At 34.1% G+C, this 13,032-nt stretch overlaps 1 protein-coding gene across 2 annotated transcripts in view; it reads right to left on the reverse strand.

Annotated features, from left to right (window-relative positions):
- Positions 1 to 851: 851 nt before the first annotated feature.
- The window catches only part of LOC145680878 (monocarboxylate transporter 7-like), a 113,320-nt gene continuing 101,139 nt past the window's right edge, over positions 852 to 13,032 (reverse strand). For both annotated transcript variants that reach the window (XM_081752021.1, XM_081752022.1), the window contains exons 6-7: positions 4,352 to 4,543; positions 852 to 1,392 (exon numbers count right to left, since the gene is read on the reverse strand). In XM_081752021.1, coding sequence (XP_081608147.1) covers positions 1,247 to 1,392; positions 4,352 to 4,543 — 338 coding nt within the window. In that variant the 3' untranslated portion in view covers positions 852 to 1,246. The remainder of the gene's footprint in view (positions 1,393 to 4,351; positions 4,544 to 13,032) is intronic.

Here is a 13,032-nt window from a genome sequence, read left to right on the forward strand (position 1 = left end):
TAAGCTTAAAACTGTAAAACTTTACAATATGAAAAATATTAATAAGGAAATTTACATTTGTGGAGTTTATTTATTTATTTTTTTTTTTTTAATCCATTTCCATGTTTTTCTTTTTCGAAATTCACCTTTAAAGGTTTCTGAATGTTTGGGATCAGCTCTGTCGGATTATGCAAATGGGAAGTTTCTGGTAAAAATTACAATATTAAATTAGTTGTTTCTATCAAAAGGGAATATATCCATCTTGTCCATTCACTTCTATTGTAAAATTAGAAATTGTGGAACATTTCATCTCACAGATTCAGAAACCGTTCAAGATGAACTTCAGGGGGAGGGGGAAGAAATGTTTCCTTTCGAAAATAAGCTCCTCATTTGTCGACCTATATTTGTATGATTAGAATTAGGAATTAAATTTCTGGGCTTTCGGCATCTATGGCCACATTGGATCGTCACGTATGAGGGATGACGTTCCTCGGCGATCATACTGCTCGGGGAATTGAGAAGGAAGAAAGGAATGGGAAGGAAGGACACAGCCTGGGACTATTATGTGAAGAACTATTCTGGCATTTGCCTGGCGTGAATGAGGGAAACCCAGATAAACCTCACTCGGGATACCTGGCCTGAAATTTTTTAAATATTTTTTCGACCAAGTGCCCCGACCGAGAATCTAACCCGGAACTGTTCTTCATTTGTTGAAATTGGTTTTCAGCTCTAATTAGGAGCATCCAATTTAACGCGAAAAATTTGTTTTATAATTTTAATTTATTACCCGTTAAGTTTCTGAGTTTAGAAATTTTAGATACTCTTATTATGTGAACCAGGAATATTTGGGTAAAAATAAAGAAAACAATACATAAAATAATCATGTCAAATGTCTTTAATTTTTCTTTCTATGTCATTTTTGTTTAACAGGGCCTGCCTATATTTTTAACAAAACCAGAAACAACAACGTTCAAATTAATATCTTACACAATAGCAATCATAAGTTTATGATCTTCTCAGACACACAGACACATCAATTACATCATATTTCTTTTCAGTAAAAAATAGCACAGATTAATAATTGTCTTTTTTCCTCCATTAAAATAATTACTTTGGACCTTTGCATTCATAGTTTCTGAGATATGAACAGCAAATTCTTTTAAATTTAAATTTTCAGTATAACAAGTTGATATTTAAGTGTTAAGTACTGATATTAAGCTATATTACTTTTCTTTCACTACAAATTGTTTTATGTCTGTCTTCTCAATCATCTGTCATCGACTTTGTTTTTTCGCTTTGTTCGATGTCTAGTAATACACAATTCTATTGTCCAAAATATAACACAGCACATCGTTAAAGCTGAACACATATGCATGGATAGAGTATAATTCGAACTACTCTCCCGCAATCTCCCTGAAATATATAAATAAAAAGGAAAATATTAATCAAGTAAATATTCAAGAGATTGTAGGTTGTCTGTATATAGATTAACACCATTTAAATAATTTGAAACTAACTTCTTAGAAGATGAACTAGCAGTTGATTTACTTTAATGAAGCTGTTCCATTTTATTTACTCTGAACTCTGCTACTGGTCATGATCAGATCTCTAACACTCCTTGCTATTGTGTAATAAAACTGGGTATGACGTTTAGTGACTTCGTTCGTAATATTTACGATAATATACAGAAAAATCGTGCTAGTGCAAATATGTATGCAGATAATAACACCATAAGAAAATTTTAAAAATCAATATTATTTTCTCTTCTCCATTTTCAATAACTTATTATTTTTTTTTTAAATTATGAACAGAATTTGATAATTAATTGTTTCATTATTGCTCTAAATTTTTAACTTAGTGCGTTGATAGCAAATATTAACTTATTACGGAAGAATGATTGATATTGTTGTGGCGCAGGAGCTCTTAACTTAAAACACCGGATATACATAAAAAATATTATATCTGCGTGTATAACACTGGGTTTGAAAAATTCCGTTTTTTAAAAAAAAAAAAAAGAAAAGAAACCCGACCCACCTGGGCTCATAAGGATTTTTACGGGTATTTTCAGGTTTAATTGTTTCTTTTGTCGAAATATTTCAATGTCTTTGAGGTAAAAGTGATAAAATGTGATTTATATTTCAAGGTTGTCATCGTCACAACTTGCAACAATTTTTCTATTCACTGCTGTTCTGAAAAAAATGGCCGCCATTTTAAAATTTTACATTGAATCGCTGAGAGAATCTACACAACAAATTTAGAATGCCACGTGCTTTTACTTTCAAAATTCCAACTTAAAAGTTCGGAAATTGCACCCTGTAGCGTGGATAATCGCTATTTTGGAAAATGGTTGTCATTTTGAAATTTTATCTTTGATCGCCGCCAAAAAATATATACAGATAATTTAGAGTGTCTCGTGCTTCCACTATGAAAATTTCAACTTAAAAGACGGAAAATTGCGCTTTGTGCCATGGATACCCGTTATTTATTTTTTAAATTGCCGAATTTTGAAATTTTACGTTTGTATGCCACCAAAATCTATACAGGAAAATTAGTGTGTCTCGTGCTTGTACCCTGAAAATTTAAACTTAAAAGACCGAAAGTTGTACCCTGTAGTGTGTGAGGCACAGGCAGACAAACGAACAAATGTAGATCGATTCATCCCAGGAACCTCAGTGACGTTCGCCAAATATGGTTACCAAATATATTAATTTAAAAACAAAGGTATAGATGTTTTATAAAATAAATGTTTCAAAACGTCTTATATGAAATAAATATTTTACAGCGTAAAATAAATGGTTTTATTATTGAAGTTCACTTTCGATACTTTGTGCGTTCAATTATGGGAATTTCCCGAGCACTTTTTTCGCGACATTTTTTATTTTATTTTATTTTAATTTTAATGCAGCTTTCTTTACTATACATCGAAACTTCCACTAGTATGGAAGTTTGAATTCAGCACTTGAAATAGTAGCGTTACATAGTCTTCGGAACTCCTTAATAAGCTTCTTAAATTCGACAAGAATTTTTACGCTACTTAGTGTTGATTCCACAGAATGCTTATTTGAAGAGTAGCAACTAATGACTGAACTAAACTACTGTTGTTGGAAAACCAAATTTTACTGAAGAATACTTGTGTTACCATCAAAGGTAAGAAATAATACTAATAGTTTTACTAATATATTTACATATTTACTGGTTGTACCGGCACCTATGGCATTAAACCCGTCAAACGTATGAAGGATAACGTCCATTGACGTCGCCGAGTCGGCGAGCACACTATTCATAGAAAGTATTTTCTAACATATAAAATTGCACATTTTACTTTAAATAGGTTATAAGCATAATCCATCCCTTAATTTGTTCTATAATTATCTCAAGCTAAGTTTCTTTTTTTACTCATTCATGCATTCAGAACTTTACAAAGGTCTTACGCATGTTAAATATTGTTGTAGGGCCTATACCTTAACGTGAAAACATTTAATTCGCCCAAGGAAAGTCCCGACATTCTCCCAATTTTTCCTGTTCAGGTACATTATGAGTGTCAATACATAGCACTTTCGGAAAGCTTGTTTCATGCTGAAGAAAATGAACTATAAACTATGATTTTTCAATGAACAGTGTTGATGCAATAGCTATTTCACTGCGAGGCTACGATTTTGTTTATACTACCAGGTTTAATGGGCCCCAGGGGCTTATTCGGTTGTCCATGGTACCTAACTCTGGGCATGAACATATCTTTGTTTTGTTTATCGAATGGTTTAATTCGGAGGTCCGGATGGCACGTTCATGTCTCTTCCTAGTGAGATATGGAAAAAATGAATATAACTCTTTGTAAAATACATGAAACTATCCTCAAATTACCGGTTTATTTGGAAGCAAATGATAAAAGAACACAAGAGGGTATGCCTTTTCAGATATAAAAACAACAATACATCACTAAATATCAGGAAATTTTCCACACTTTGTGTACTAGTATTAAGCCAGTATTAGTAAAGAGTTTGATGAGATTAGAGTTTTTCTCAATATTGTATTGTAATCATTTTTAAAAAATACATATTTTAAAATATCTTTCAAATATTCAACAGTTTCGTTTTGGTATTATACTGAAGCAAAACTCATCCATTTTACCTCCTATTTTCGGTAATATGTTTGTACTCAAAGCTGATAAATTTTAAACATAATCCAAAATATAGCAGATTCTTGATGAATAGCACCAAAGAGAAATTTTAAATGGGAAGTTGATCAACTAATAATGAAACAAAGAAATACTGAAAAAGACTTTTTACAATAAAATGTTGAGAAAGAAACTGTCTGTTGATATTAAGCTTAAAAGCTTGACGTCATAATAGTATAATATATAATTCATACGTACCAAATGCAGAACCAGCCGTTAAGAAAATAATTCCATTGGTAAAATTACTAAGTCCTGAGGCTGCAGCAAGTTTGTGAAGTGGTACGTGGGTTGGCAAAATCAACTGCCAATAAACAGTTCTTAGTCCCTTTGATAGTCCAATCCATACTGACGCCGCTATCATAATATTGAAGTCCCTACTAATTGTGTAAACTGAAATGCGAAAATTCAAATTTATTTTCATATACGTATAATGATATTAACAGTACACGAATTATGAACATTGATAAGTAATAATAATATTTTAAATATTTCATTATTGGTTATATAGTTATAACTAAATATGAGGCAGTGTAAAAAGTGGTGAACCTATTGCGCAGGAGATGGCGTTAGTGTCATAAACCTCAGTATACGTAGGTTGCAGCGGGTCAGGCCTAATGTCATTTGACAGCTGACAGTTGAAGCTAGTAGATGTGGAAAAAGTGTAGGAATTTGTATAATTAGAAGTAAAGTACTGCCATGAACATGAATTAAGTTTCTGTAAAACTGTACTGCATTTTATAATTTTATTTCGATAAAGGTATAAATGCTGCGCAGGCCAGTGAAGAACTTTGCTGCTAATAGGCAAGATACATTATAAAAAGCAATAGCCAAAAGATAGTTCAGGCGCTTTCATTTTGGAAATTTCGATGTCCACGATGATCCACGCAGTGGGTGATCTATCTCAGCAAAAATGGATGATAAAATGATCACGATTGGCATAAAAGCAATCATGACATTGCCAAGGATCTACAGATCTACCACCACACAATGTTAAACCATTTGTAATTTTAAGCGCCACATGAACTGACTCAAGAAATTCCCACAAAAAAGTGAAGATCGATTCCCCTGACAAAAATTCTTGTTTTCCCTGACAAATTCTCGAATATAAATGGGATGATAGGGATAAGTTCCATTATACACTTTTTTTAATGGCTTCTTTCATCCCCATAGTCGTCCAACACACATTTTTAATGACAATTTACATATTTCTTATGTTCAATATGAGTAACTGTTATTTACACAAAATTTAACACATAAGTATATAATAATATGTATGATACAGTAACACATACCTTGACATTGCAAATTAGACATTTTTGTTATTTTGCTTGAAAAAAAAAACAATAAAAAGAAGTCAAGAATATATTGCCAACTCTCAATGAGCCCAATACTATCAGTCCTAATATTCCAACTCTGAGACGTTAATCCTCACATTTACATTTTAAAACAGAATTCCGTTTTGCTTTCAGTTCTTGAATTTGTTCTACGAGAGCGTCTTGTTCTTGTTTGTAACATAATTCCATTTGTTTCTTCCATCTTTCAATTTCTTAACTTCAGCACTTAATTTTCTTCTTTCACCTTTGATTTTACTCTCCTCTGCACTTTGGACTCCTTTCTGGTTAAGGTATTCATCATAACGTCTCCGAGCTGAACGAACTGAGAGAAGCATTCTTCGGTCAATAGGAAAAGATTCCACACCTCCATCGTACACAACTGCATGATGCACCCGCCTCTGTGCTACCAGAGAATCTTCGATTTGGTTTTCTACAGTAAGTGTCTTATTGACTAAGAACCCGCCCTCCACTGAGGCATTGCCGTGGGATAAAATTAAACATATTTTCAAAATATGCCACAAATTGAAATATTCTTGTTTCTTGAACATTACCCTTGCAAAGAAGTCATCTAACCTGATGCTGCCCATCTTTGTATTCTCTGAAGTCAACCGCAAGAAACCCCTGGATTTCCGTACAGAATGAGATAAATTGATACCTTGCTTTCTCAAGTACAGAATCAGATATTCTGTTATGCTCATGCAGAATTTGTAGGAAGTGTTTCAACCTAATCTGAGCAAGTTCTGGATTGTTCTTTTGTAGCTTGGGGTCCAAAACTGACAGAGCACGTACTAGTCTGCACTTCAGATAGCTCCTTTCCACAATCTTCTTGATTGTGCCCAGCAAAAGTTTCGACAGTCCAACCTGAAAGCTAGTTTATCTTTATCTGATGCTTTCAGTTCTTTCAGTAGTTTTTTCTGTCTTAAAACCCATGTCCACCTTTGTTAATTCTAGTAAATTTTCATTTGCAGTCAAATCCAAAGCAAGAAGCTTCACTGCACTGTCAGCAAGTTTCATAAAGCTTTATTTGACAAAGTGACTCATTAGATTCCTTAAGAGATATAGAAGTTCTGAGTACAGGAAACAAATAGCTCAAAACTACGGAATTTCCTTTAAAATGGTTCACACTCTGCTGTGACAGTTTTGAAGAAACACAATTTACACTTCATGAATTGTCTTGTACATTTACGTTTCCTGACTTTTCATGACATTTTACGCAAAAATACATGAATTTCTTGACATGTTTTTATTTCCCTGACATTCGCTGATTTTTCAGAATGTAGGAACCCTGCATTTACTTGAGCGAATTTCTATCTGCAAATCTCTTCTGTAACTTAACGAACGCGAGCATTTTTAAAGTGGTTGATCACGAGTGTTCAAAACTGGATAACCTACAATAATAATGTGATCGAAGCGAGAAGTTTCACAGTCTGTGACAAAACCTCCACTAATATCTAGGAAGATTACATCGTGTATTTGCTGGGATTGGATGGCAACGTACATCACAAACTGCTGTCACCGGGCAGAACGATAGACTCGGACCTCTACTGTAGACAATTACAAAGCGTGAACTTAGTCAAAAGAAACGACCGGAACTGTCAACAGAAAGGATGTTGTGTATCACGTTGACAACATCAGACCGCACACTCTTCAACGACCTATCAGAAATTGAAAGAACTCGAGTGAAAGATTTTAAAGCATTCAACGTATACCCCAGGCCTGGCACTTTCAGTCTATTATTTGTTTCAGTTTCTGCAGAACTCCCTAAATGGGTTAATCTAGTTTCAAAAGAGGCCTGTGAAAACCATGTCACTTTAAAAAAAAAAAGTTCCATAGGAAGACGGAATTATATTGTTGCTGTAAAAATGGTAGAATGTCATCGAACAAAATGGTGGATGTCTTGTTTTATAATGTTATTTTCAAATCTCAATAAATGCTCGACCATCTCCGAAAATTCTAAAAATTTAAGTGTGACGAACCGTGTGTATGAAAAGGTCAATAACATCATTCACGTTGTCGTATATACGAGTGTTCCTGAATGGCGACCATCTTTGTTGTCGGTGGAGTGCCAATTTTCGCATTTGCAAACATTTACGAAAACTACAGTTGCTCAGGATGTACGAATCAGACGAACACCAAAGAAAAACGAATGTTTACGGGAGAGACTGAGGTACACGGTAAATATGAACTTTTGCTCTAAATAAATACGCAGGGTTGCAAACCAATACATGAAATCACAAAAAAAAAAAACTAGAGAAAATTACACTTTCAAACGGACTGTATTTTGGAATGGCATAAAGTGGAGGGTTCATAAGTTTTGTGCTGAATACTATTGCATGTAAAGAGAGTGCAGAAATATCCTCGGCTGTGATACTACTGACACCGTAGATTTATGGGGGTCCGAAAGTTGAAGTTTGTGATTTTGATGTTATTTTCGGGGCCTAATATCTCAGGAGGGCAAAGTACTAAAAATTGCTGCTTATGTCACAAAGTAATTGTGTATGTGAATAAACTATTGCAAAAAAGTCATGACTGATATTACATGGAGAAAAAGTGAGAACTGGTAACAACGCGAAGAAAGCACCTGTGTGACGATGGTCGTAGCACGGAAAGTTTAAATGTTTAGATATGTTTCATCTCAAAAACTATGCATGGTGCAGCAATTAGGCCCGCTTTTGTTTGCGTTCAGTTGTGCAAAAGCTTGTGAGTGGTGTTCCATCTTTCTAGTTCCATGATCATTGTCACGTCTATGTGGTAAGGGGGTTAGCTCCCCCTTGTATCCAGGACACCCATCGTCGAACTGGACCGACGTATTAAGGCATTTAATGTATCAGCAAAGTGTAATTTAAATCCAATTCAAGTTACGGAAGTTAATATGTTCACAAGGTTGCGTTATATAGGATAGACTAACTTTTGACTACCTGGGAACTCCGCTCCCAAATCCCTGTGTTTGCTTGGCCTACGCTTTTGAACCTCTAAAACCTACATTCTACCAAAATTTCAAGTTTCTTTTCGTATTTCAACTATCTAAGAGATAAGATTTTGTATCACAAGAAAACACCCATTTAAATAACATGGGAGTTACTTCATCCCTTTATCATTCTAATCCTGCCGGAAGTGCCTAAAACATTTTGGGGTGTAGATGTCCATATAAATAACATTGGAAAGGCCTTTCAGTTCCCCATAAAACCTCTGTACGGTTGAAGATCTTTATTTTTGGTCATTTACTTAAGTAACACTAACGGCAAAATACAAGCATACCGAATTTAAAGTTTTTATTCCAATTCCAAGTACCTAAAATATGAAATTATAAGTCCAAAAAAGGGCTCATTTAAATAACAGAAAATTTTTTAATCCTGCCTTTAGACCCACTAAAAATAAAAAATATTAACTTTTGGCAATTTTCCTGTGGGTTAGTACCGGAAATCTACAATCATGCTAAAGTTCGCCTTTCCACGTCAACCAGAAGTACCCTTTTATTTTATGTCAGTTCATGTAGTTTTATATTTAGTTAAGATAGATGTAACGCAACTTTGTGAACATATTAACTTCCGTAATTTGGATTGGATTTCAATATCACTTTGCTGATACATTAAGTGCCTTAATGCCGCGGTCCAGTTCGACGATGAGTGTCGTGGGTGCAAGGGGGAACTAACCTCCTTACCATATAGACGTGGTAATTAATGATCATGGAGCTAGAAAGATGGAACAGGAGCCTTCTTCATGTTTTTACCATGTCCTCATTTTTTTATCCATTTAATATCAGTCATGATTTTTTTTGCAATAGTTTATTCACATACACAATTACTTTGTGACATAAGCAACAATTTTTAGCGCTTTGCCCTCCTGAGATATTACATCCCAAAAATGGCATCAAAATCACAAACTTCAACTTAAGGACTCCCATAAATCTACGGTGTCAGTAGTATCATAGCTGTGGATATTTCTGCAGAATATTTACATGCAATAGTATTCAGCACAAAACTTATGAACCCTCCACTTTATGCCATTCCAAAATACAGTCCGTTTGAAAGTGTAATTTTCTCTAGTTTTTTTTTTTGTGATTTCATGTATTGGTTTGCAACCCTGCGTATTTATTTAGACGCAAAAGTTTATATTCACCGTGTACCTTAGTGTCTCCCGTAAACATTCGTTTTTCTTTGGTGTTCGTCTGATTCGTACATCCTGAGCAACTGTAGTTTTCGTAAATGTTTGCAAATGCGAAAATTGGCACTCCATCGACAACAAAGATGGTCGCCATTCAGGAACACATGTACGTACGACAACGTGAATGATGTTATTGATCTTTTCATACACACGGTTCGTCACACTCAAATTTTTAGAATTTTCGGAGATGGTCGATTTTTCGAATTTTCACAATTTTTGGACCACTTCAGATGGATTGACCCAAATGTATTCTTAATTTTGACCTCCAAATCTTAGTAGTTTTTAGACAACCTAATAGTAATGCAACTTTATACCGCAAGGAAAATGTATGAAACAAACTAGAACGATAGATGAGAAATATGTGTTTCAAAATATGTTTTAAATAAGGCAAGGACGTTGGGTACTAATTTCCACAACAATAAATAGAATGCAAAATAATATTCAAACAATTTCTAGGTACTATTACGTAAATTATTTTGATAGTTTCTTTTAACTTTTAAATATTTACTTATTAATTTTATATACTAATAGTAATGGTTTACAATTTTAAGAAGACAAACATTAAGTAAAATAAAATGTATAAACCTTTTCATTAAAGCAATACATTTAATTGTCGTATTAAATCTTTTGAAACTTCCATCTTTTAGGTAAATTTTAGACTTTCAGTCAAGTAGCTATTGCGTCGAGACTATTTATCGTAAAATCATGGTTCATACCTCGTTTTGTTTTGAATGAAGCAGTGTTTCCAACTGTACCAGTCAAATGTCCTATTATGTACCTAAGGTGGGAAATTCCCGCCCAAAGTGGGAAAAACGGAATAAAAATGTTTATCGCGATATCTCCCCTCAGGTACACGACACGAACATGCGAAGGGCATAAAAAAAAATTCTTCGTTGTGAAGAGAATGAGGTACGAAGAATGGTCCGAAGAAAAATGGTCTTGATGCTCTAGCCGATTTACCAATTTTTCCCGGTTAATACATTTTCAGTCATTTTTATTGAATCAGCTACAAAGTAAAGATTATTCATTGTAGGAACATGAATTGTACCTCGTCTTCTTCGGAATGAATCCGCCTTTCGAACGGTACCACTTGCATGTCGGTATCATGTACCCAAGGGGAGAAAATTCCCTGAATAAAGGAAATTTTTGAAAAAATCCTCTTTTTCCAAGTTTGAGGCCCGCTGGGCCATCCCTGTGTTAACGTTAGTATCTCAATACCACCTAAAACATACTGAGTAGTGTATGTAATAGACTAGAATGAGGTATGATTCATGACCCTCGAATAAAAAGCGACCTGTTAGGAAATTTTTATATAACATCATGTTATATTTTATGATGTAGGGTAGAGTGGGATATTCTTTCCATATGAGTTAATCATTTTTTCGCCCTTAGTTTTCAAGATATGAGATTAATATTTTACACAGTGTGTACACATAGTCTACACAGAGTCTACTACTTAGTGTAAAACATACACTATGTAGTATGTTTTAGGTCATTTTGAGGGGGGGGGGGGGGGGAAGGAGGGCAAAGGGCCCCAAACTTGGAAAATAGTGATTTTTCCTTACAAAATTCCCCTTTGGAGAGAATTTGCTCTCCTCAGGTATATGATATCGCTATGGAAGTGGTACCGTTAGAAAGAGTCATTCATTCCAAGGAGAACGAGGTACGATTCATGATTTTAGGATAAACAGTGATAATACTGTAGATATCTTGTTAAACTAATTGTCTAAGAATGTGTAAATAGGGGAAACATTCACAAATTTGAAAATTTTTTGACACATCCCTATTTGTCCTAAAATCATGAATCGTACCTCGTTCTCTTCGGAATGACTCAGGCTTTCAAGCAGTACCACCGCATGTCCCTACCGTGTACCTAAGGGGAGAAATTCCCCCAAATGGGAATTTTTCCTGAAAAAATCCCATTTTGTCCAATTTGGACGTGATTATCCCGCTTCTGGTACAAAATAGGGAAATTTGAACAGTACAGTTCGAAATCTTGCTTCATTACGAACACAACAACATTACAAACAGTGATCGTAAGATAAACAGGGATACGTCAGGATTTTAAAAAATTAAAAACAGGCTCTAAAATTTAACATTTTTTTCCTTTTTCAATGTTTGTGATGTCACTACCCCCAGACATCGCACGCGTGACTGCAAAATGCCCATGAAACATATTCTTTGATGCTTTCAAGCTTGAATGACTGCAGAAAACCCGGTGTGAAAAACTTTACTAGAGATTTATAAAGCAAATTCCGAACGTCGACGCCATGGTACAGATCTGTACCAAAAGTTCCCAAAGGGTTAAAAATCACTACATTTAATCCAGATTAATGGGTTTCTTAGATACAAAAATATTAACATAGTTTCAAGCAAAATAGAACTGGTTTTAGAGCAGTGTTCTTTAAAAACTTAAATTCAACACTTTTGCAATTTTCTCTTATAATGCGCATGTTCATGAAATTCATTAAAATGTTTCGTTATGTTTTCCATGATAAGAACTACTTCTTTGTTTAAGATTTCTTAAATGCTTTTGTTGTTTCCATGTTTAGTAAGTTATGAGTTTGCATTATCTTTCTGATATGGCATAAGATGTTTAGATCAATCTCTAAAACATTTAATTGTTTTATTTGTGTGTGTCCCAAATAGCAGCGTCATTTCAGATTTTCTACAAGGGGCAAGATTATCTATTCACGCAAGAATTTCAGTTTGTGTTAGTATATTACTATACATTTGATTAAAATATGTGTATTTCTCAAACTCAGAGGAGGCAATTGCCTCCTCCTGGCATCCCCAAATGATGCCCCTGATTCTAACTTGGAAGTATAACCAAGGACTTGTGTGAATATCTGGTTTTATTTTTCATACACTCTGAACACGTATACATAGCATCATATAAGTTTTTATGCTGCTTAAGATAATTTTCAGAAATTATGAAGAAAACGATAAGAAGCAAATAACGGTACAGTAATTTCTGTATAAACAATACCAGGTGGGTAACTTAAATATTTGACTACCTAATGAAGCATTTTATGATTGTGAAATATTACTCATTTAAAAGACAACAAAACGTGTTTTGAAAGTGGGGCAAAATTTTATAGTTCCACAAAGACATTTTTACATAATTTTTCTCTCTTAAAGATTGAAAAAAGTTCGAGGTACAAAATTACTAATCTGCGTTACGGAACTGAATGGTTTTATGAGCATCTGAAAACATTATGAAGTCAAAACTTAGTTCAAAGCATATTCGACTTTCATGAACTCAAGGCGTTACAATGTTAGTAACGTCAAACTCCAGATGTATATTTTACACCTTATAAAGTTGAAATTTTAAATCCTTTTCAAGTTAACGGTTTAATTTGCTATATACGAGGTGAATGT

This window comes from Thermobia domestica, chromosome 3, assembly GCF_964235325.1.
Source record: "Thermobia domestica chromosome 3, izTheDome1.hap1.1, whole genome shotgun sequence".
Lineage (NCBI taxonomy): Eukaryota > Metazoa > Arthropoda > Insecta > Zygentoma > Lepismatidae > Thermobia > Thermobia domestica.